This window comes from Scyliorhinus canicula, chromosome 6 (assembly GCF_902713615.1).
Source record: "Scyliorhinus canicula chromosome 6, sScyCan1.1, whole genome shotgun sequence".
Taxonomy (NCBI): domain Eukaryota; kingdom Metazoa; phylum Chordata; class Chondrichthyes; order Carcharhiniformes; family Scyliorhinidae; genus Scyliorhinus; species Scyliorhinus canicula.
In genome coordinates, this window is record NC_052151.1 from 12,786,872 (window position 1) to 12,813,025 (window position 26,154).

Consider the following 26,154-nt stretch of genomic DNA (forward strand, 5'->3'; position numbering starts at 1 on the left):
GAGTGAGAAAGGTGCTGCTACAGAGGGGAAGGCAGGCAGGGGGTTTGGGTCGACCGATCCTGATGTATTATTACTGAGCGGCGAATGTGGAGAAGGTGCGGAGCTGGGTCGGAGGGGCTTATTCCCAGTGGGTCAGAATGGAGGAGAGTTTGTGCAGGGGATCAGGATTGAAACACTAGCAACAGCGTCGCTCTCGATAGCCCCGGGGAAGTACTCAGGGAGTCCGGTAATGATATCTTCATTGAGAATTTGGAGGCAGTTTCGCCAACATTCGGGTTGGGGGCAGGGTCAAGGGAAATGCTGATTCGGGGAACCACAAATTTGAGCCAGGGAGGTGGGATGGAAATTTTCGGAAATGGGAGGAGAAAAGAATTAGGACACTAAAAGATTTGTTTCTTGGGGGTCGGTTTGCAGGACTGAAGGAGCTGGAAGCAAAGTATGGGCTGGAGCAGGGAGAAATATTTAGATACATGCAGGTTTGAGATTTTGCCAGAAAGGAGATACAGAGCTTCCCGGTGGAGCCGGCCTCCACATTGATGGAGGAGGTGCTGACAACAGGGGGACTGGAGAAGGGGGTAGTGTCAGTGCTATACGAGGCTATTTCGGAAGAGGAGAAGGCACCACTGGAAGGGATCAAAGCAAAGTGGGAGGAAGAGTTGGGAGAGGATATGGAGGAGGGGTTTTGGTGTGAGGTGCACCGGAGAGTGAATGCCTCCACCTTGTGCGTGAGGTTGGGGCTGATACAGCTGAAGGTGGTATACGGAGCACACCTCACGAGGGCGAGGATGAGCCGATTCTTTGAAGGAGTAGAAGATGTGTGTGAACATTGCGGGTCGGGGTTGGGGGGGGGGGGGGGGGGGGGGGGGGGGGTGGGGGGTGGTGTTGTGGAGGGGGCGGCTAATCACGTTCATATGTTTTGGTCCTGTCCAAAGCTAGAGGATTACTCGTAATTTCTAAAGTGCACGTGAAACTGGACCCGGGCCCCCGGGTGGCCATATTCGGGGTGTCGGACCAGCCAGGGTTGGAAACGGGGGCGGAGGCAGATGTTGTAGCCTTCGCCTCGTTGATCGCCCGAAAGCGGATCCTGATGGGATGGAGAGCAGCCTCTCCACCCTGTGCCCTGGCGTGGCGGGGGGACCTGTTGGAATTCTTGACTCCTGAGAAGGTGAAGTTTGAACTGAGGGGAAGGATGGAGGGGTTCTACAATTCATGGGCATTATTCATTATGCACTTTCAAGAACTGGATAACATCGAACATTAGTTGGGGGGGTGGGTGGGAGGGTTGGGGAGAGGGGGGCGGTGTGTGTTGATAGTGACTATGGGTGATTCCTGATTCCTTTTTGTCATTTGTTTGTGAACATGCGGGCTAATGTTTGGGGTTTGGTGGGAAGATGGGATTGTTGTTATTGATATGGGGATTGACATATTTGTTACTGATTTATTGATTATTGTTGGTGGGTGTAAATTTGGGAGAAAATGTGAAAAAGGAGAATTTAAAATATTAAAAAAAAAGATTATTAGCTCAGGGGTTTCTGGTATGAAAATCAACCAGAGCTGCCACTCTGGATTGCTGTTGCGATGCCCTCTGTGGTTGAATAACGAATGAGCTGGTAAATATCAGGGAAGAATGGTCCCTTGGAAGGAACCTCAGTGGGAGGCAGGGGGCTGATGCTCATGAATCCCACCGAGCCGGTTTTTAAAACAGCAGAGCAGAGTAAACTGAGTGTGAAATTTTGTGTCACGTGAAGAAAATAATGTAAAATATATTTCTGAATCAGTAATAGATGATCAATAAAAACAAACTTGTGGAAATATTCAGCAAGTCAGGCAGGCTAAACTGTTGCTCTTTCTGCAGATGTTGCCTGATTTCGTGAGTATTTCCATCGTTTTCAGGGTCTTTTCAGACATCTGCAGGAGTTTGCTTTCTATTTGAGGTTGCTCTGAGGCATCTTTTGGAAGTGGAAGTTTTGGATGTCACTGGACTGGGAGACAGCGGGCAGAGAGTGAAGTGAGCGACGGATGGTCCTCCAGCGCTGGTGGCGCTGTCCGGGGAGGTGGAGCAGGAAGCGGTCCCTTTTGGCAGCGGCCGGCGAGCCGCGCGTGCGCGCGCCCCTTGTGTTGACGTGTTTTTCAGCGGCGGTTGTTCCGGGCGCCGGCAGCGTCTGTCCTGGGCCCGTCCTCGGAGCGACCCTCCCGATGGAGCTGAGACCCTGACCCCGGTCCCCGCCTCCAATACAGGACAAACTTCATTGACGCCCTCCCCCGGCACAGCCATGGAGCAGGAGTCGCCGCCTCGCCAGTCGCAGCCCCCGCCAGCCGGGGCTGGAGTCGCTGCTGTCGCCTACTCGGCTGTGGTGGGCCGGATCGGCCAGGTCAGTGTGTTGGAAAGGGAGGGGGGGGTTCACATCAACCCCACCCCTGGCCACGGCTCTGGCCACGGCTCTGGCCACGGGTATGTGACTGCACCATCATCACATTCACAAATGTCCAAGACAGGCACCCTGTGTTATTGAGCTGGTAATCCAGAGAGCTGGACTACTGATCTGGAGACACGGGTTCAATCCCACCGCAGCAGCAGCTGGGACATTCAAATCCAGTTCCTGCTGAAGTCCATCTGGAATAGTAATAGTCACCGTGAAACCACCAGATTGCCTTAGCACCCCCCCCCCCCCCCCCCCCAACACACAATCTGGCTCACTAATGTCCTATTAAGGAACAGGATCTGCTGACCGTACAGGGTCTGGTCATTGTGCGCCCACAGCAATTTGGTTGGCTGTAAAACGTCCTCTGAAATAGTCTAGCAAGCCACTCCGTTGTGCCAAACCACCTCAAGGGCACTTCGGGACGGGCAACAAATGCTGGCCTTGCCCTGTGAACAAATTTAACAAAGTAAATTGAATCCTAGCGCTACCATGCATGGGACTATTATAGATGACATTGTAAATATATCATCTGTACCCAATTTGTGCAAATGCGGCATAGATAACTTTATACATGCACTAACATAGTGCCATGCATATGTGTGCAAGAAAATAGCACTAGTAATACTTTGTATAAATTCATGCAAAGACTCCTTTATAAATGCAAAGCACTTGGCTGTTGATCCAGCAACGCATCAGTTTTATAACTCTTATCTTTGACTTCCGATCCCCAGTTGCTCCACCCGTTGCTACCTCTGACCTACGACAGAACTTCCTCTAATTTTGGCCTTAATAGAGTATAGAGTTTTACAGCACAGAAAGAGGCCCTTCGGTCCATTGTGACTGTGCCAACCATCAAGCACCTATCCTATTCCCGGGGCAGGTTTAGCTCACTTAGCTAGACAGCTGGTTTGTGATGCAGAGTGGTCCAGCAGCACATGTTCAGTTCCTGTACCAGCTGAGGTTATCCATGAAGGCCCCATCTGAGGTGCAGTGATCCTCAGGTTAAATCACCACTTGTCAGCTCTCCCCCAAAGGGAAAGCAGCCTACAGTCATGTGGAACTTTACCGTACCTACTCTAATCCCATTTTAGAACACTTGCTCCATTGCCTTGTATGCTATGGTTTTTCAAGTGCTCATCTAAATGCTTCTAAAATGTCGTGAGGATTCCTGCCTTGACCACCCTTTCAGGCAGCGAGTTCCAGATTTCCACCACCCCCTGGGTGAAAAAGCTTTTCCTCAAATCACCTCTAAATCTCCTATCCCTTACTTAAATCTTTGCCCTTGATCCTTCAACTAAGAGGAAAAGTTTCTTCCTATCTACCAGATATATGTCCTTCATAATTTTGTACACCTCAATCAGGTTCCCCCCCCCCCCCCCCCCCCCCCCCCCCCCCCCCCCCCTCAGCTCTCTCTGCTCTAAGGAAAAACCAGCTTATTCTGGCTGAAACGCTCCAACCAGAGAGCATCCTGATGCATCTCCTCTGCACCATAAAACATAGGAGCAGAATTAGCCTATTCGGCCTATCGAGTCTGCTTCGTCATTCAATCATGGCTGATATGTTTCTCATCCCTATTTTCCTGCCTTCTCCCGCAACCCTTGATCCCCTTTTAAAAATAAATTAGTGTACCCAATTTTTCCCCCCCAATTAAGGGGCAATTTAGCATGGCCAATCCACCTAACCAGCACATCTTTGGGTTGTGGGGGTGGGTTTTGAGGTTCTAGTTTTTCCTACCAGTGGAAACATCCTCTCCACGTCTACTCTATCCAGGCGCCTCAGTATTCTGTAAGTTTCAGTGAGATCTCCCCTCATCCATCTAAACTCCCAAGAGTACAGACCCAGAGTCCTCAACCTTTCCTCCTATAACAAGTCCTTCATTCCAGGCCTCATTCTTGTAAACCTCCTCTGCACCCTCTCTAGCGCAATCACATCCTTGTGCATCGTCTCCATCCTTTATCCATCAACAGTTGTTCCGTTAGCTAAGATCTGGAATTGCTTCCTTATACCCCTCTGCCTTGAAGGACTTCTTTAAAACCTACCCTTTAACCAAACATTTGACCACTTGCCGTAATTTCTCCATCTCTGGCTTGGTGTCAGTTTTTCTGATTAAGTGTTAGGTATAACTTATGATTTTAACATTTAGCATTATTTTTTAAAAAATCAATTAAGGGGCAATTTAGCGTGGCCAATCCACCTACACTGCACATCTTTGGGTTGTGGGAGTGAAACCCACGCAGACATGGGGAGAATGTGCAAACTCCACACGGACAGTGACCCGGGGCAGGGATCAAATTTGGGTCCTCGGTGCCGTGAGGCAACAATGCTAACCACTGCGTCAGCCGCCCCTACATTTAGCTTTATAAGTGTGTGTAAGTAATGTTACATTAGAAGCTCGAGTGTCTGAATGTAATTTTTATCATTTTTGATACATTGTGTTCTTTGGTTGTAGATGAAACTGGTAACATATATTTTTTTGCTAATGCCCAGTTACTCTGAAGTGGTGAATCTTTAGTAACAATTGTTTTGTTATTGAATAGCTAGCTTGGTGTCTTCAGAGGACAAGAAATGTCAGCTAGACATTTTATGTCATTTTATGACAAGAAATACCAGCTATGTAGTGTGGTATTAGAAAGAAGTCTAGCCCAGGCTGGATGGGGCTGGCAGATTTCAGACCCAAAAAGAGTGATCCAGATTGCTTTCTTGATGTGACAGCTTTTACAAACGTGTATAGCCGTGCATGTGTGCAGTTTATTACTGAATTTTATAACTATATATTATGACCTCCTGTGACATTATACAGGTGTTGAGGGACAGTGTGGTCTTCAGGTGAAGTAGGGATCGATGGTGAGTAATATTGGGGCCAGTGTGTACAAATTTAAACCCCATTTTCACTTAAAGTGAATTATTTTGTTTATAATTGTATATTTCCATTTAGGTCCTAAAATGTTTCTATGTTCAAGGTTGAGGTAGATAGATTCTTGTTAGAGTAGTATAGGAATAGTAGGTAATGGGGAGCAGAAGGAAAGTGGAGTTGAGACTACAGTCAGACCCGCCACGATCTTATCCAATGGTGGAGCAGCTCAAAGAGCCAAATGGCCTGTTGCTGCTGAATTTGACGTTGCCAGAAATGTTTGTGCCCTTATGAAAGCTGCCTATCTAAATGGGTCATGCTTCAGCAATGCAAATACGTAGTGGTTAAGTTTCTGGCTTAGTAATCTAGCACCATGTGTCGCAACCTGAATAGACATTTAAAACAAAATCCTGTTCAGAAATCATTTCTAATTTAAATCTTGCTACCATGGTCACTTAAGGAGGTTGAACAGTTTGCTCTGTCAGCTGGCACCAAACTTTGTAGTTAAAGAATATAAACTTAAACCAGTGCCGTAATTAATTCACAACCTCATCATTCAATTAACCAGTTGGCTGATGGTCACGTTCAGCTCCGAGTTCTGGTATAAATGTTCCCATATTGAGATTTTGAGGTTTTCCCTTTCAAAGAAAAGTTGAGAAACAGAGTTTTTAATCAAACAGCTTTTCTTATCCAATAGCTAAATACTGTGGATGCTGGAAATCTGTTATAAAAGCAGAAAGATGTTTGAAATACTCGGAGGTCTAGCAGCAGAGAAGGAAACACAGTTAAGGTTTCAGGTGATTGGTCTTTTATCAGCCTTTTCTGATCACTGACCCACTTATTCATCCAGTTGAAATGCCCTGGATGTGAAAACAAAGGTATTTTGGGCTAAAAAAAAGTACACAGGTGATTTAACTTCATAAATTGATAAAGGCGGGGGCGGCACGGTAGCATAGTGGTTAGCACTATCGTTTCACAGCGCATGGGGCACGGGTTCGATTCCCGGTTGGGTCACTCTGTGCGGAGTCTGCACATTCTCCCCGTGTTTTGATAAGCATATGGATGATAAGGGCATAGTGTAGGTTAGATGGCCTTTAGTTTTTTTCCATGTCGGTGCAACATTGAGGGCCGAAGGGCCTGTACTGCGCTGTATCGTTCTATGTTCTATGTTCTATGTCTGCATGGGTTTCCTCTGGGTGCTCCGGTTTCCTCCCACAAGTCCCGAAAGACGTGCTGTTAGGTGAATTGGACATTCTGAATTCTCCCTCTGTGACCCGAACAGGCGCCGGAATGTGGTGACTTTTCACAGTAACTTCATTGCAGTGTTAATGTAAGCCTACTTATGACACATACAGATTATTATTATCTTGACTGATAGATCAGCTCTATTGTGCTGATTGTTGTGCTGCATTTAGAAAAAATGTTTTGTAATTTATCAAAGTTACTCAGTTGAGCTTGATTTATAACTGAGCTGTACAGACCAGGGTGACCATTGTTTGTGCTGAGTTAACTGGTCTCAGTCAGTAACAGTACCGCTGAATTCACTGGCTGAGCTGGGGTAGGCACGTTGGCTCCCTCACTTCTGTCAAGTCCTATACTGGAAGTATGTGTATATCTTCATTGTTGCAGGTCCAATTGGTATGTTGGTATCTGTAGCTATATAAACATGTACAATAACTTGTATTTGTGTATCTTTTTTTAAAGTAATAATCCCAAAACACTTCACAAGATGTGTTATCAAATAATTTTGATCCTGAACCACACAAGATGTTTGGGCAGGAGGCCTCAAGCTTGGTCAAAGAGATAGGGTCTAAGGAGCATGTTAAAATGAAAGGGGAGAGGTTGAGGGTGGAAATTCTGCCACTTTGAGCGTTGGCTGTTGAAGGCACAGTTGCCATTGGTGGAGTGATTGGGGCAGCATGGTGGTGCAGTGGTTAGCACTGCTGCCTCACAGCGCCGAGGTCCCAAGTTCGATCCTGGCTGTGTGTCGCTGTCTGTGTGGAGTTTGCACATTCTCCCCGTGTTTGCGTGGGTTTCGCCCCCCCACAGTTCAAAGATGTGCACAGTGGGTGGATTGCTAAATTTGCCCCTTAATTGGAAAAAATGAATTAGGTACTCAAAATATTTAAAAAATTGGTGGAGTGATTGAAATCGGGCCACTCGAGGCTAGAAGCACTGACATCTGAGAGGGTTGTAGGACTGGAAGGGATTACAACTCTTGTGGAGGGGTGAGACTTATAGAGGGCTTTGAAAACAAGTTGTTGCTTAACTGGTGCCAGTGTAGGTCTGCAATAGATGCAAGTGTAGGTTTTGATTATGTCTGCACAATCTGTATTATAATGTATACACAGAAAATATGTGCATCACATTTGTACACGGTTCTATATAAGACAGTACATTCATAATTAATTTTGTATTATGTTTGTTTATGCATCTCTCAGTTTGTGCATGTCTGTGCCCTGTATAATATGCAATTGCAGACAAAAGCAGAAAATGTTAGATCATCTCAGTAGGCCTGACTGCATCTGTGGGGAGAGAACAGAACTAAATTTTCAAGTTTGACTCTTGTTAAAGTCATCCTGACTGGAAACGTTCTCTCTGTTTTCCAGCATTGTGGATTTATTTTCCGATTCCAGCATTTGCAGTAATTTGCATTTATCTTAATGCAATTGCAGGCTAGTTTGTTTTCCTATTCGACTGGTTTGATGGCTGGTGTCTTGTGATCAGCCTTCGAGGTAGAAGAGGTGTAGCGGAACGATACTGTCCGCTTTGAGTCGGATATGGTAACAATTTGCATTTGGGCGAGTTGCAGAATGCAAACAGATTATTGTTAAATTGGAAAATGTCAGGATCCACAACTGGATCCTTGTTCGTTTTCTCCTTCCATAACATTATGGATTTTGGACTGAAATCTTAACCATAAGGTAATAAACTGGATTTATAAGTCAAAGCGGTTAGCGTGGGGTGAAATGTGACTTGGTAGCTTAAGTTTCAGCTTTGAAGCTAAAATAGAGGCGATGGGGGCGAGCCTGCGATGGGGGCGGGGCGAGCCTGCGATGGGGGCAGGGCGAGCCTGCGATGGGGGCGAGCCCGCGATGGGGGCGGGGCGAGCCTGCGATGGGGGCAGGGCGAGCCTGCGATGGGGGCGAGCCTGCGATGGGGGCGGGGCGAGCCCACGATGGGGGCGTGGCGAGCCCGCGATGGGGGCGGGGCGAGCCTGCGATGGGGGCGGGGTGAGCCTGCGATGGGGGCGGGGTGAGCCTGCGATGGGGGCGGGGTGAGCCTGCGATGGGGGCGGGGTGAGCCTGCGATGGGGGCGGGGCGAGCCTGCGATGGGGGCGGGGCGAGCCTGCGATGGGGGCGGGGCGAGCCTGCGATGGGGGCGGGGCGAGCCTGCGATGGGGGCGGGGCGAGCCTGCGATGGGGGCGGGGCGAGCCTGCGATGGGGGCGGGGCGATCCTGCGATGGGGGCGGGGCGAGCCTGCGATGGGGGCGGGGCGAGCCTGCGATGGGGGCGGGGCGAGCCTGCGATGGGGGCGAGCCTGCGATGGGGGCGGGGCGAGCCCGCGATGGGGGCGGGGCGAGCCCACGATGGGGGCGTGGCGAGCCCGCGATGGGGGCGAGCCTGCGATGGGGGCGGGGTGAGCCTGCGATGGGGGCGGGGTGAGCCTGCGATGGGGGCGGGGCGAGCCTGCGATGGGGGCGGGGCGAGCCTGCGATGGGGGCGGGGCGAGCCTGCGATGGGGGCGTGGCGAGCCTGCGATGGGGGCGGGGCGAGCCTGCGATGGGGGCGGGGCGAGCCTGCGATGGGGGCGAGCCTGCGATGGGGGCGGGGCGAGCCCGCGATGGGGGCGGGGCGAGCCCGCGATGGGGGCGGGGCGAGCCCGCGATGGGGGCGGGGCGAGCCCGCGATGGGAGCGGGGCGAGCCCGCGATGGGGGCGGGGCGAGCCTGCGATGGGGGCGGGGCGAGCCTGCGATGGGGGCGGGGCGAGCCTGCGATGGGGGCGGGGCGAGCCTGCGATGGGGCCGGGGCGAGCCTGCGATGGGGGCGGGGCGAGCCTGCGATGGGGGCGGGGCGAGCCTGCGATGGGGGCGAGCCCGCGATGGGGGCGGGGCGAGCCCGCGATGGGGGCGGGGCGAGCCCGCGATGGGGGCGGGGCGAGCCCGCGATGGGGGCGGGGCGAGCCCGCGATGGGGGCGGGGCGAGCCTGCGATGGGGGCGGGGCGAGCCTGCGATGGGGGCGGGGCGAGCCCGCGATGGGGGCGGGGCGAGCCCGCGATGGGGGCGGGGCGAGCCTGCGATGGGGGCGGGGCGAGCCTGCGATGGGGGCGGGGCGAGCCTGCGATGGGGGCGGGGCGAGCCCGCGATGGGGGCGAGCCTGCGATGGGGGCGGGGCGAGCCAGCGATGGGGGCGGGGCGAGCCCGCGATGGGGGCGGGGCGAGCCTGCGATGGGGGCGGGGCGAGCCTGCGATGGGGGCGGGGCGAGCCTGCGATGGGGGCGGGGCGAGCCTGCGATGGGGGCGGGGCGAGCCTGCGATGGGGGCGGGGCGGGCCTGCGATGGGGGCGGGGCGAGCCTGCGATGGGGGCGGGGCGAGCCTGCGATGGGGCGGGGCGAGCCTGCGATGGGGGCGGGGCGAGCCTGCGATGGGGACGAGCCTGCGATGGGGGCGGGGCGAGCCTGCGATGGGGGCGGGGCGAGCCTGCGATGGGGGCGAGCCTGCGATGGGGGCGGGGCGAGCCTGCGATGGGGGCGAGCCTGCGATGGGGGCGGGGCGAGCCTGCGATGGGGGCGGGGTGAGCCAGCGATGGGGGCGGGGCGAGCCAGCGATGGGGGCGGGGCGAGCCCGCGATGGGGGCGGGGCGAGCCTGCGATGGGGGCGGGGCGAGCCTGCGATGGGGGCGGGGCGAGCCCGCGATGGGGGCGGGGTGAGCCCGCGATGGGGGCGGGGTGAGCCCGCGATGGGGGCGGGGTGAGCCTGAGATGGGGGCGGGGTGAGCCCGCGATAGGGCGAGGCTATCATAAAAGCCCAACTGGCTCATGCATGTTCTTTTGAGGAAGGAAATCTTCCATCCTTTTGTGGTCTGGATATGTGTACTGATTGAATGTTTTGTATTATGTAGCAGTAACACAGTCTAAATATTCGGTCATTTTAAAATTGGACTGAGTTTTTATTTCCTGGTTTACAAATGTCCACTGAGCCTGTAGATCTAGATCACAAGTTTGTAACCTGCTCCAAGATAGCATCATTCATATTTAGTTCAGTCAAGTTCACGATTGGTTGACCTGTCATTAAGCCAGTTGGCAGGAGAATGGTACAGAGATTGCTTGGTGCATCCTTTTGATCTACATGTTTAGATCGGGGCAGCACGGTAGCATAGTGGTTAGCATCAATGCTTCACAGCTCCAGGGTCCCAGGTTCGGTTCCCGGCTGGGTCACTGTCTGTGCGGAGTCTGCACGTCCTCCCCGTGTGTGCGTGGGTTTCCTCCGGGTGCTCCGGTTTCCTCCCACAGTCCAAAGATGTGCGGGTTAGGTGGATTGGCCATGCTAAATTGCCCGTAGTGTTCTAAAAAGTAAGGCTAAGGGGGAGTTGTTGGGTTACGGGTATAGGGTGGATACGTGAGTTTGAGTAGGGTGATCATTGCTCGGCACAACATCAAGGGCCGAAGGGCCTGTTCTGTGCTGTACTGTTCTAAATCTAAATCCTGTTCCTGTTATATACAAACAATCTGCATCTTGGGTTTTCTCCCTGTATCCTAGACAATAGCTCCATTAAATAAGCTGTAGTGTATTAAGCATAATCTGTGTGTGTGTACCAGCATTTAGCTGTACTCATAGAACATAGAACGATACAGCGTAGTACAGGCCCTTCGGCCCACGATGTTGCACCGACATGGGAAGTCAAAAACTAAAGGCCATTTAACCTACACTATGCCATTATCATCCATATGCTTATCCAATAAACTTTTAAATACCCTCAATGTTGGCGAGTTCACTACTGTTGCAGGTAGGGCATTCCATGGCCTCACCACTCTGCTTAAAAAACCTACCTCTGACGTCTGTCCTATATCTATTACCCCTCAATTTAAGGCTATGTCCCCTCGTGCTAGCCACCTCCATCCGCGGGAGAAGGCTGTCACTGTCCACCCTATCTAACCCTCTGATCATTTTGTATGCCTCTATTAAGTCACCTCTTAACCTTCTTCTCTCTAACGAAAACAACCTCAAGTCCATCAGCCTTTCCTCATAAGATTTTCCCTCCATACCAGGCAAATCCTGGTAAATCTCCTCTGCACCCGTTCCAAAGCTTCCACGTCCTTCCTATAATGAGGCGACCAGAACTGTACGCAATACTCCAAATGCGGCCGTACCAGAGTTTTGTACAGCTGCAACATGACCTCATGGCTCCGGAACTCAATCCCTCTACCAATAAAGGCCAACACACCATAGGTCTTCTTCACAACCCTATCAACCTGGGTGGCAACTTTCAGGGATCTATGCACATGGACACCGAGATCCCTCTGCTCATCCACACTGCTGAGAATTTTACCATTAGCCAAATATTCCGCATTCCTGTTATTCTTTCCAAAGTGAATCACCTCACACTTCTCTACATTAAACTCCATTTGCCACCTCTCAGCCCAGCACTGCAGCTTATCTATGTCCCTCTGTAACCTGCAACATCCTTCCACACTGTCTACAACTCCACCGACTTTAGTGTCGTCTGCAAATTTACTCACCCAACCTTCTGTGCCCTCCTCTAGGTCATTTATAAAAATGACAAACAGCAACGGCCCCAGAACAGATCCTTGTGGTACGCCACTCGTAACTGAACTCCATTCTGAACATTTGCCATCAACCACCACCCTCTGTCTTCTTTCAACTAGCCAATTTCTGATCCACATCTCTAAATCACCCTCAATCCCCAGCCTCCGTATTTTCTGCAATAGACGACTGTGGGGAACCTTATCAAACGCTTTACTGAAATCCATATACACCACATCAACTGCTCTACCCTCGTCTACCTGTTCAGTCACCTTCTCAAAGAACTCAATAAGGTTTGTGAGACATGACCTACCCTTCACAAAACCATGCTGACTATCCCTAATCATATTATCCCTATCTAGATGATTATAAATCGTATCTCTTATAATCCTCTCCAAGACTTTACCCACAACAGACGTGAGGCTCACCGGCCTATAGTTACCGGGGTTATCTCTACTCCCCTTCTTGAACAAAGGGACCACATTTGCTATCCTCCAGTCCTCTGGCACTATTCCTGTAGCCAATGATGACATAAAAATCAAAGCCAAAGGCTCAGCAATCTCTTCCCTGGCTTCCCAGAGAATCCTAGGATAAATCCCATCAGGCCCCGGGGACATATCTATTTTCACCTTGTCCAGAATTGCCAACACTTCTTCCCTACGCACATCAATGCCATCTATTCTAATAGCCTGGGTCCTCCTCAGCCTCCACACACAACTTCCCACCACTGTCCTTGACTGGCCCTACTCTTACCCTAGTCATTCTTTTATTGCTGACATACCTATAGAAAGCTTTTGGGTTTTCCTTGATCCTACCTGCCAAAGACTTCTCATGTCCCCTCCTTGCTCGTCTTAGCTCTCTCTTTAGATCCTTCCTAGCTTCCTTGTAACTATCAAGCGCCCCAACTGAAACTTCACGCCTCATCTTCACATAGGCCTCCTTCTTCCTCTTAACAAGAGATTCCACTTCTTTGGTAAACCACGGTTCCCTCGCTCGACCCCTTCCTCCCTGCCTGACTGGTACGTACTTATCAAGAAGTTCTCTCTTTATCTATGTCAATAGTATAGCACTGCATGTGTGTACCAGCATGGTTAGTGGTCTCTGGAGTCAACATGCTATGCGTACACAGTCCTCATAGGTTTTTATGTGGGATTACTGCATTGCCTTTATTAATCCTGGGGTTTAGCTCCACAAGGCCAACAGCATGGGTTCAATTCCAGGCTGAGGTTATTCCCTGGTGTTAGGGTCAAGGATGTTTTGGAGTGGTTACAGGACATTCTGGAGAGGAAGGGTAAACAGCCAGTTGTAGAAAAAGACAGCAAGGAGAATAAGAAAAGTGATAGGCAGAGAAATCAGGGGCCAGAATCAAATAAGGTTCCAGTAAAAAATAGTAGAGACGGAATGAGGAACATTAAACGGGCTAGCCGTAAGGTTTTGTACCTGAAGCAGCAGAGCATTCAAAATAAAATGGATGAATTAGTTGCATGGATGGATGCAAGGGGATATGATATAGTTGGGATTACGGAGACACGGCTCCAAGGTGATCAAGAATGGGAACTAAACATTGAGGGCTATTCATTTTTTAGGAAGGACAGACAGAGGAAACTATGGTGGTGTTGAATTGTTGATTAAAAAATATATTGATAAAATATTGAGGAAAGATATTAATACTGATGATGTGGAATCTGTCTGGGTTGAGTTAAGAAACATCAAGGGACAAAAGATATTTGTAGCAGTGGTATACAGACCACCAAACTGCAGCGGTAATGTTGGGAATAGCATTAGACAGGAAATCAAAGAGGCATGTGATAAAGGAACATCTGTGATTATGGGTGACTTTAATCTGCATATAGATTGGGTGACCCAAATTTGTCCCAGTACAATAGAGGAGGAATTTCTGGAGTGTATATGGGATGGTTTTCTGGAGCAGTATGTTGAACCAACAATGGAACATGCCATCTTCGATTGGGTGTTGTGCAATGAGAAAGGATTAGTTGGCAAAGTGGTTGTGAGAGAACCCGTGGGGGTGAGTGACCAGAATATGGTAGAATTCTTTATCGAGGTGAATAGTGACGTCGTTGATTGTAATGTAGGCCCCTTACAGTCAGAAATGGGGAATTCGCAACAGAGAACAAAGAAATAGCTGAGGAACTCCATTCGTACTTTGCTTCCGTCTTCACAAAGGAAGACATGAATAATGTACCGGAAGTTCTGAGAAGCACAAGTTTTAGCGAGGAGCTGAAGGAAATTAGTATTAGTAAAGAAATGGTTTTGGGGAAATTAATGGTATTGAAGGTGGACAAATTTCCAGGGCCTGATGATCTTCATCCCAGAGTACTTGAGAAAGTGGCCCAAGAAATAGTAGATTCATTGGAGAACATTTTCCAAAATTCTTTGGACTCTGGCATGGTATCTACAGATTGGAGGGTAGCGAATGTAACTCTGCTATTCAAAAAGGGAGATGGTTCTCTGTTTTCTCTCTATCAACCAGTGAGCCTAATGTCGTTAATAGGGAAGTTGCTCGAGTCAATTATCAAGGATTTCATAGCACAGCATTTGGAAAGCAGTGGTATAATCAGACAAAGTAAGCATGGATTTAAGTAAGGAAAATCATGCTTGACAAATCTACTAGAATTCTTTGAAGATTTAATTGGTAGAGTTGACCAGGGAGAACCGGTGATATGGCTTATTGAGACTTTTAGAAGGCTTTCGACAGCGTCTCTCGTAGCAGATTAATATGTAAAGTTAAAGCTTTATGGGATTATGAGTCGTGTCTTGAGATGTATAAAACGCTGGTTAGCAGACAGGAAGCAAAGCGTTGGAATAAATGGGTCTTTTTCTGATTGACAGGCAATAACTAGTGGGGTACCCGAAGGGATCTGTGCTGGGACCCTAACTGATCACGTTATATATTAATGATTTGGACAACGGAACGAAATGTATTATCTCCAAATTTGCAGATGATAGAAAGTTAGGTGGGAGGGTGAGCTGTGAGAAGGATGCAGATTTGGACAGGCTGAGTGAGTACGCACATGCATGGTAGATGCAGTATAATGCGGATAAATGAGATTATCTGGCAGATTATTATTTGAATGGGTATAAATTGAGAGAGGTGGATATCAGTGAGACCTTGATGTCCTCGAGCAGCAGTCGCTGAAGGTAAGCGCACAGGCAGTAAAGAAGGCAAATGGCATGTTCGCCTTCACAGTGCGAGGATTTGAGTATTGGAATAGAGGCGTTTTACTGGAATTGTACCGGGCATTGGTGAGGCCACACCTGGAGTATTGTGTGCAGTTTTGGTGTCCTTATCTAAGGAAGGATGTTCTTGCTATGGAGGGAGTGCAGCAAAGGTTCATCAGGCTGATTCCTGGGATGGTGGGACTGTCATATGAGGAGAGAATTAAATTGGTTAGGATTATATTCATTGGAGTTTAGATGATTGAGAGGGGATCTCATAGAAATTTATAAAATTCTAACAGGATTAGGCAGGGTAGTTTCAGAAAGAATGTTCCCGATGGTGGGGGAGTCAAGACTCGGGGTCATAGTTGAGGATAAGGGGTAACCTTTTAGGACTGAGGTGAGGAGAAATGTCTTCACCCAGAGAGAGTGGTGAATTTGTGGAATTCGCTACCACAGAAAGTAGCTGAGGCCAAAACATTGTGTAATTTGAAAAAGGAATTGGAAAGAGCTCAAGGGATATGGGGGAAGGCGGGATCAGCCAAGAATGGCTGAGCAGGTTCGAAGGGCCGAATGGCCTCCTCCTGCATCTATTTTCTATGTTTTGCAATGCACGGTAGTATAGTGGTTACTTCACAGCTGCAGGGTCCCAGGTTCGATTCCCGCTTGGGTCACTGTGCGGAGTTTGCACGTTCTCCCCGTGTGTGCTCTTTCCAAGAGCCAGTGCAGACTTGATGGGCCGAATGGCCTCCTGCACTATAAATTCTATGAAAATCTCTATGAAATCTGAACTAAAACGATTATAAATAACTGTCATAATGTAACCTTTATTTTTTAACAAACATTTTATGAAGGCATTTATGGTTTTATAACAACAAAAGATACAAATGTAAGCATAATTCAGTGCGTAACACTCCCCCAACCAACAACCATACCCTGCCAACTTGGCCTATACACACACTCCAAGTCCCCCCCATCTCTTCTTGCATTTCCCACCTAAACTAAACTAAACTGACTCCCCCTACCCCCTTTATACCCTAGCCCCCCCTTGTTGTATCTGCTAACAGTTTAGCTTTCCCTGAAGAAGTTGATAAACGGCTGCCACCTCCCCTTAGGGCGAACTTGATTTTCTCTAGCCTGAGAAACCCAGCCATGTCGCTAACCCATACCCCCGATTTCAGGGACTCCGAGTCCCTCCACGCCAATAAGATTCGTCTCCGGGCTACCAAGGAGGCAAAGGCCAAAACATCAGCCTCTCTCGCCCCTGGACTAATGGGTCTTCCGACACTCCAAAAATCGGCACCTTTGGACTCGGCGCGACCCTCGTTTTTAGCACCGTAGACATGACATCTGCAAATCCCTGCCAGAATCCTCTAAGCTTTGGACATGCCCAAAACATGTGGACATGATTTGTGGGCCCTCCTGCACACCTCACACACCTGTCCTCTACTCCAAAAAACCTGCTCATCTAGGCCACTGTCATGTGTGCCCGGTGAACCACCTTAAATTGTACCAGGCTGAGCCTGGCGCATGATGAGGACGTGTTGACTCTGCTCAGGGCATCCTCCCACAGAACCACCTCTAACTCCTTTCCCAACTCATCCTCCCTTTTTACGCTTTAACTCTCCTATCTGGGTTCCTTCCCATTCATAAGTTCTTTATAGATTTCCGATACCGTCCCCTTCCTGAGCCCCATAATGTAACCTTTATAATAATAATCTTTATTAGTGTCACATTGACACTGCAATGAAGTTACTGTGAAAATCCTCTAGTCGCCACATTCTGGCGCCTGTTCGGATACATTGAGGGAGAATTCAGAATGTCAAATTTACCTAACAGCACGTCTTTCGGGACTTGTGGGAGAAACTGGAGTGCCCAAAGAAAACCCATGCAGACACTGGGAGAACATGCAGATTCCACACAGACAGTGACCCAAGCCAGGAATCGAACCTGGGGCCCTGGCGCTGTGAAGCAACAATGCTAACCATTGCTTAGCACCTTTAATGTGGAAAATCGGCTTAAAATCCTTTATATCTGGATGAAGAGAAACCGATAATATGAACTAATCCTTGTGTAAGTAATCCCTTTTTGAAAATGTTTTTTTCTTCATTCCTAGCTTGTATCTTCCTTGCCTGAAGAAATGAGACCAGGTCCTGATTTCCGTGGTGTGCCCTGGGAGCCCATCTTGGTAACTGCTGTTCTAGGAATCATTACTTTTGTCGTCTTTGTATGGAGAACTTGCCTTTCAGTAAGTCACTTTGATTTATTTATATTCAAATTGCTTTCTTCACCAATAATAAAGAATTACCAGGTGTAGACTGCTGAGCAGTAAAATGTGTATTTTATGCTGCAGTTTCAAGCCCCATTTGGTGTTTTGCGGGGTTGTGGTTGGAGCAGTGGTGGAGTCTGCAGTCATGAGTAGGAATAAAACAGTCCGTGGGCCCGGATTCTGCCTGTAGTATAGTCTCCAGATTTTGCATGGCTGAATAAACAAGGCTATGGTACCTTGTTACAGCCCTGTTTCTGTTGATATCAGAGTGGTTCACTGTTACTAATTGCTTTTGAATTTGTTTTTCAGGTGAAGAGTAGACGATATCAAAGTAAGTTTCCAACATCTACCTAATACACAAGATGGCATCTTAAAATGACTGTTGCAATGAGTCGCGCAAATATTTTTTCAATAAAAAATATTGCTTAGTGTCTCCTGCCCCCCATCACAAAGGTAGTCTGTCCCTGAGTCATTTGGGCCAAGTAGGTCCTAAGCTTGGCTACTGATCTGTGTTATTAATCAGCCATGGTTGCTGTAAATGAGCTGGTACTCCTGGACTCCTGTCAATACCTCTCCGTTATCTTGACCAAGTTGGCATTTGTTATGGTGGACACTTATTCATCGGTGTTGCAAGTGAACCATCTTGTTGTTTCCCACAGTGTCCTACAATGGGTATGTTCCAATAGAGGTCAGGAGCAGAGCATATACTCTGCTTCCTTGCCCAGCAATGGCCATGAAACCAATTGGAGCTTCTCAATTGGTTGAGAACTGTTGGACTTAAATTCTGTTGGCCTTTGTGACTCAGTGCAGCACAGGATAATGCTTTTATCCAACTATACCAACATTGGGATGGGTCCTTTAGTTTTGGAGGAGAACATTTGTGTCCTGACTTGACATGAAACCTGTTGCTGTACAGATTATTTAAACTAATCTAAGCTGTCTGTGAAAATATTTAAAATTACATATGTTGAAATCATTGCCTGTTCCCAGTGACTGAAAAACAGCTATCTGAGAAAATCAAACAGCTTATTCAGGAGAAGACTGAGGTCTTGGAGAAAGTTTCCACTTTTCAAAAGAAGGTACAAATCTAATATTTGCTGCTAAGAAGGTTACGGAGGGGAAAATTGTTATGGTTGATGTGTCGGTAGGTTTTTTATTGAAAACAAGCTGCATACAGCTCATGTAAACCTCTTGCCTCTTGTTTACCCCTCCAAAGTCAGTGAAGCCTAAAATGTCTGGAGAGCTTCTTTATTTTTAGAATGCAAGTAAACAGTTTGATGAGGTCAGTGGAAGGAAAATGGAAAACTAATCGTCCTCCCAAGGCAAAATATTTGAAGGAAACTTTTACAAAGTGAGAAATACATTAACTGTGCTATACATTGTCTTGGGTGACTGATGGTCATTGAATGTTTTCACGCATACATGTTCCTGACCATACAGTCCTAGATTGGGTCACTAGCTTTCTTTGTTTGGCTACCCTGTGCATTCAGGAGACCACCTTCCCAATAGCTATTTTCTTCCCTCAGGAGGGTGGGACAAGAAGGAATGTGTTTGATACATGTCATGTGGTCAGAGAATCCTGCTGATTTGTGATTTGTTACCATTTCACTTTAAAGGACCAAGATGAAGGACAGGGCACCAATGTTGCAATCGGGAGGGGAGGAGATAAATCAAATCGAAACTCGGACAGCTTAGTTTTTAAAAGTTGGAATATTGTGGGGCGATGTAAACTTCCATATCGCAAAACTCTGGACAAGAATACGCTAGATTAGGAATTTGTGATGGATTTTGATTTCAGCAATTGGGGATATAAAGAGGACAGAAGGACTCTGTACTTGGAACATAAGAGGAATGAGTGAGAAATGTTCAAAGAAGCACAGACTAGCGTACCATTTAAGTAAAAATGAAACATTTTTTGATGACGGTGGAGAGATGTGAAGCAGGAGGTTTAGAGAGAAGGCTGATCAGACAGCAACCACTTCCTTGTCTCCTGTCCAGGGGTGTGAGAGAAATGATCAAAGAAACTCCATAAGATTAAGGGTCAGTCTGGAATGGACTTGAGCTAGAGTGGAAAATATGAATTAATATTACTGCATTTTGTTTGAAATGTACTCTTTCTTTCTCGTCTCTCTCCTCATCATCCCTGACCCCATAGCTGGAAGAAGCCAAAACTGTCATTGATGAAGCACAGAATGTGAAATCAACGATGTCAGATGAAACCACAGAAATTAAGGTGAGAGAGTACTGTGAACCAATATAAATATAAATAGTTGGCTGAAACTTTATATTCAAATTTTACAAGTTATCTGTTCCTAAAGGAGGCCTGCAGGGAGCTCGAACAAGTGAACCTTCATTTGGAGACACGTGTGAAAAATCTTCAGGCATTGTTAGAAAAAGAGAAGAAGGAGACGGCCAAACAGCAGAATCTGGTAAGGAAGGAGTAGACATTTTTGGAAAGAGATACTTTTGTTTATTACTCGAATGTTGACTGTATAGAATATAGAGCAGGGTTTTTTAAACTGCGGGTCGTGACTCGCGAGTGGGTGTTAGGAATGTTGCAGAGCGATCAGTCGCGGCGTTCCTGATTGCGGGAGAAACTTCCAACAGCGACAACCGGCTTTTAAGTGGAGAATGCCACCTGTGACCGGTTTTTAAATGCAAACTATGCAGTCATAGAATTTACAGTGAAGAACGAGGCAATTCGGCCCATCGAGTCTGCACCGGCCCTTGGAAAGAGCACCACACTTCCAACCCATGCCCGGAATCCAGTAACCCCACCTATCCTTTTTAGTCACTAAGGGCAATTTTGCAAGGCCAATTCACCTAACCTGCTCATCTTTGGACTGTGGGAGGAAACCGGAGCACCCGGAAAAAACCTGTGCAGACTCCGCACAAACAATGACCCAAGTTGGGAATCAAACCTGGGACCCTGGAACTGTGAAGCAACTGTGCTAACCACTATGCTACCCAGGCAGAAGTGGTGACAGAGCGGGTAACGCGTCCGGCATGTTGACTGACATCTCACACCCTGCACGTCTGTGCTTTTGGCATGAAATCACAGAGGAGAGATTCCACCATTTTCTAATTGCCAGTATGCAAGGCAACAGGACTATGAAGAACTGAAGATGGATTCTTTTGATATGAGGAAGAGCGGGTCAGAGACACAACCAGGCCAGGATCTCACAACTGAATTTGCTGGAGAGAGCTGTTAAGGAGAGTACACAGCAGGACAAAGCAGTGCTCGTGTGAGCTGTATACAGAGCTCCAGGGTCTCTGCTGAACAGCCTACTAAGAAGAAAATGAAATTGGGAACAAAGCAGTAGAAAGATGATTTCTTGAGGGGTGACTTGTTAATTGCACCAATGGAAATCAGGATGCAAAGCCTATGTTTGTTATATGCAGGGAAGTACTGGCAAATAAGAGTTGGATGCTAACTGTGCTTTACCTTGCAGACATATTTTCAATTCTAAACAAATTGAACCTCAAATTGCAAGAGAAGGGTGATGATTGCTTTGGCACTGTGCAGAAATAGATGCTTTCCAAAAGTCATTGAAAATTTGGCAAGTGCTAGTACAAAGCCAAAACTACTACATGTTCCCCACACTGATATGGCACATCAAAGAAAACAGTGTTAGTAAGGGAACTGTCAATAGACTGGCAAGCCTTATTCAGTTGCATCTGGCTGCACCAATCAACAGTTTTTGCCACTACTTCCCAGAGAAGAAGTTTCAGATTTTGAAAGGGAAGAGATGGGTGAAAAAATTTTTGAGTTTGAGACCCCAGAGTCAATTGTTAACTTACAGCGGACTCGAAATGAAGAGACTGAACTTCTGTGAATCACCTGTGATAGCACAGTAAAAACATGCCACAAGTCCATGTGGCTGTCACTGATGGAACAATAACAAATTTCACTGTTGCCCAGCTGTCACGTGGTTCCACTCTTATCTTTCTAATCTTAGCAAGAGAGCGACTTGCAATGGCCACTCTTCCTGCTTTTGTGCAGTTACTGTGGTGCCCTCTGCTAAATAGATCCTTGGCCGCCTTTTATTTCTCAGCTGCTGTCCCACGCGACATTAAACTGAACTATGCCATTAGTTTTCACATGTACACTGACGATAGCCAGCTCTACCTCAGCGCCACTTCTTTCAACTCCTCCACTGTTGCTAAAGTATCAGACTGCTTACCCAATTTCCAGTATTGGATGAGCAGAAATTTGCACCAATTAAATATTGGCAAATGTAAAGTCATTGTTTTTGGTCCCTTCTCCAAACTTTGTTCACTCCATGTTTCTCCCTAGGAAAAATTTGGGAATAAGCCAGGCTGTTTGCAACCTTGGTGTCAATCGATGCCGATAAGAGCTTCTGACCTTGTACACTTATTTCCACCTCCGTAACATGACTTGTTACCTTTGTGGTCTCTAGACCTGACTATTCCAATGCACTTCTGGTTGGTCTCCCACATTTGCCGTAAACCAAAACTACTCTGTGTCTTAGGAAGCAGGAGCATGAGTGGGCCATTCAGCACCTCGGGCCTGCACCTTTATTTAATAAGACCATGGCATATCTGGTAGTAACTTAAAGTCTGCATCCCACCTACCTCGGAAAACCTAACACCCCCTTGTTTACGAAGTATCTATCTACCTCTGCCTTAAAAATGCTCAAACACTCCTCTTCCACCACCTTTTCAGGAAGAGAGTTCCAGAGACTCACGGTCCTCTGAGTGAAAGAAATTTGCCTCATTGAATAGAATCATAGAAAGGTTATGGCACAGAAGGAGGCCATTTAGCCCATCTTGTCCATGCCAGACTTTTCTAATCCCACCTTCTTGCACCAATCCATAGCCCTGTATCTTACGGCACTTAAGGTACAAATCCAGGTACATTTTAAACGAGTTTAGGGTCTCTGCCTCCACCACCAACTCGGGCAGCGAATTCCAGACACCCACTACCCTCTGCGTAAACAAAATTCTTCCTCATGTCCCCTCTACACCATCTGCCACTTATCTCCAATCTATGTCCCCTGGTTCTAGAATTCTCCACTAAGGGAAACAATTTTGTTCTGCCCATTATCACTTTCCCTCATAATTTTGTACACAAAAATCATCTTTTTTCAATGGGCGACCCATTATGTTTAGACAGTGACCATTGATTTGCAGCAAATCCTGTTCCTTTATCACTCCTGTGTCAGTGACCCATTTGGCACCCAGTCAGCAACGGTTTGATTTTTAAAATCTTATTTGTTTTCAAATCCACCTCTGACCTTGTCACTCCTGATGTCTAATTTCCTCCAACCTCATAACGCTACAAGATATGAGCTCCTCTGTTCCTGGCCTTTGTGGATTTCCAGTACCATTTCCTGCATCATTGGTGGCTGTCCTCAGTTGCCTAGGCCCAAGCTCTGGAATTCCCTATCTACGCCTCTCTGCCCCTCTAGCTTACTTTCCTCTTTTAAGACCAAGTCATCTCCCTATGGGGCTTGGTGTTATATTTTGTTTTCTGCTTGTTGTGCCTTGGGACGTTTCCTTGAATTAAAGGTGCCATGTAAATATAAATTGTTGTTGAATGTAGGAGACCAGCCAGGAGTGTATTGGAGTAGTTGAATCTAGAGTTGACGGAGGCATGGGTGATGGTTTCAGCAACAGATGAACTGAGACAGGGTGAAATCTTTCTGCCCTCCATAAATTTGCAGTCACCCAAACCAATACTACCCATGTCACAGCAAGTCATGTTCCATAACCCTCTAGACACTCTGACTTATATTGATTCCTGGTCAAACAACGTCTTGATTTTAATATTCTTTCTTCAAATCTCTCCATGGCCTTACCCCTCCCTGTTTCTGCAATCTCTTCCAACTGTACAACCATCTGAGATATCGCACTTCTCTAATTATGACCTCTTGTGCATTCCCAATGTAAATTTCGGGACAGGGGGCAGGCAGTGGCATAGTAGTATTGTCAGTGGGCTAGTAATCTAGAGGCCCAGGATCGCTCTGGGGGTCCCACACTTTACAGACTTAGGAGCACAGATGTCAGAAATTACATTGGAATACACTTCATGACTATTTTATACTAATTTTGAATTGAAGGATACTTGTCACTGACCCAGGAGCAGTAGCTATTCACAATTTCTATTAATGATTTAGGGAAGGGAACAAAATGTCATATCTCCAAATTTGCAGATGACACCAAGTTGGGTGGGTGGGTGAGCTGTGAGGAGGATGCAGGGATCCTTCAGTATAATTTGGACAAGTTGAGTGAGTGGGCAAATGAATGGCAGATGCAGTATAATTTGGATAAATGCGAGGTTATCCACTTTGGTAGCAAAAACAAGACTATTATCTGAATGGCTATAAACGAGAGCTGGATGTCCTGGTACACCAGCCACTGGAGGTAAGCATGCAGATACAACAGGCGGTAAAGAAGGCAAAATAATATTCTGGTCTTTATTGAGAGAGGATTCGAGCAGGAGCTGGGATGTCTTGTTGCAATTATACAGGGCCTTGGTGAGACCAAACCTGGAATATTGTGTACAGTTTGGTCTCCTTATCTGAGGAAGGATGTTCTTGCTGTACAGGGAGTGCAGCAAAGGTTTACCAGACTGACTCCTGGGATGGCGGGACTGACGTATGAGGAGAGATTGAATCCGTTAGGATTGTATTCGCTGGAGTTCCGAAGAATGAGGGGGGACCTCCTAGAAACGTATAAAATTCTAACAGAACTGGACAGGGTAGATGCAGGAAGGATGTTCCCTATGGTGGGTGTATCCAGAACCAAGGGCCCCAGCCGGAGGGTGTGGGGTAGACCATTTAGGACTGAGATGAGAAATCTCTTCACCCAGAGAGTGGTGAGCCTTTGGAATTCATTACCACAGGAAGTAGTTGAGCCCACACATTGTATGGTTTCAAGAAGCAGTTAGATATAGCACATGGGACAAAGGGGATCAAAGGATATGGGGGAAAGTGAGATTAGACAATTGAGTTGGATCAGGGGTGGGCAAACTTTTCCGTGCAAGGGCCACATTCAGAAATTCACAATTTTAAAGGGCCGCATAGTATATTAAGTAAAATAATTAATATTTTAAATAGCCAAAATAAAAGGTCTTTAAAGAAAAAAAAGCACATTTATTTGAAAAACAAAGTAACTCAGTAAGTAACAGAACAATGTCAATGAGAATGATGCATCTGACTGCAGTCATTTACCAGTTTGTTGAAATCAGGTGTCAAGTCGCTTTTGCTGATCCTTAACACTGACAGAAGCACAGCCTAACCGAGTCAACGATAAAAACGCGCGTAGTGGGGTGGATGAGTGGGGCTGCCTTATTGGTCGGTTTAGTTAGTTGTGCGACCAATAGGAGTCCAGGTTACAAACAATAATAAGGCTTATTGTTTGTAACCTGGACTCCTATTGGTCGCACACCCAACTAAACCGACCAATGAGACAGCCCCACTCATCCACCCCACTACGCGCGTTTTTATGCGGCCCGCCAATGAGGTGCCCGGAATAAGCGCATTCAATAAGCTTTTCCCCGGCGGCTTTTCAAAAATGCCGGTTATGATTCCGGGCACCTCATTGGCGGGCCGCATAAAAACCTTTGTCGGGCAGCATGCGGCCCGCGGGCCGTAGTTTGCCCACCCCTGAGTTGGATGATCAGCCATGATCATAATGAATGGCGGAGCAGGCTCGAATGGCCGCCTCCTGTTCCTATTTTTTCCATGTTTCTAAGTGAGAAGATCTGCAAAGGATATGCCGACTGGTCTGCTTCAATATCAAGCCAAATGGAGGTAGGGTCCTTTCTAACCCAGTCCTTCATAAACCTAAGATGAGAGGCTAATTGGTACAGTCTAATATGTGGGATCCCCAAACCTCCCTTAGAACCTGGGAGCTGCTACTTGATGAACTGGGCTTTTTATTCCATATAAATGAACTGATCATTCCATTGATCTCCTTTAAGACCCTGGCAGACTAAGATCAGCAACATCTGCAAGGGATACAACAATCTAAGCAAAACATTCATCTAGATCAATGCTGTCAGGGAAAACCAACGAGTCAGGTCCCATTCAACTGAGAGACATTAGCCCGTGTAGTTGCTTGAAATAGGATGTAAATAACACACCCAGATAAGTAAACCCTGACTAGGGGACGACCCAAAAGGGAAATTAACAAGGGGAGATGGTCTACTTTTCAATCCTCCCACTGGCATAGCCTCAGACTTTGTAACGTTAATCTTGTAACCGGAAATGGTACTAAATCCATCTACCACGTTGATAAAAGCGGGAACTAAAATGTCTGGCTTCGATATCAGTAGCATAAAGCATAATGTTATGCTGCTTCTCCTCTCTCTCTCTCTCTCTCTCTCTCTCTCTCTCTCTCTCTCTCTCTCTCTCTCCTCCCCCCCCCCCCTCCTCTCTCTCTCTCTCTCTCTCTCTCTCCTCTCTCTCTCTCTCTCTCTCTCTCTCTCTCTCTCTCTCTCTCTCTCTCTGCACGCTCTCCCTGTTTGTGGGTTTCCTCGCGGTGCTCCAGTTTCCTCCCACAAGTCCTGAAATACATGTTGTTAGATGAATTGGACAGTCTGAATTCTCCCTCAGTGTACCCGAACAGGCGCCGGAATGTGACGACTAGGAGCTTTTCACAGTTACTTCATTGCAATGTTAATGTAAGCCTACTTGTGA

At 47.5% G+C, this 26,154-nt stretch overlaps 1 protein-coding gene across 1 annotated transcript in view; it reads left to right on the plus strand.

Annotated features, from left to right (window-relative positions):
* Positions 1-26,154, plus strand: part of mia3 (MIA SH3 domain ER export factor 3) — a 198,645-nt gene that overhangs the window by 53,648 nt on the left and 118,843 nt on the right. Inside the window, exons 7-11 of the mRNA XM_038798968.1 lie at positions 17,336-17,467; positions 17,798-17,819; positions 18,479-18,567; positions 19,644-19,721; positions 19,807-19,917. Of these exons, the coding sequence (XP_038654896.1) occupies positions 17,336-17,467; positions 17,798-17,819; positions 18,479-18,567; positions 19,644-19,721; positions 19,807-19,917 (432 nt within the window). The remainder of the gene's footprint in view (positions 1-17,335; positions 17,468-17,797; positions 17,820-18,478; positions 18,568-19,643; positions 19,722-19,806; positions 19,918-26,154) is intronic.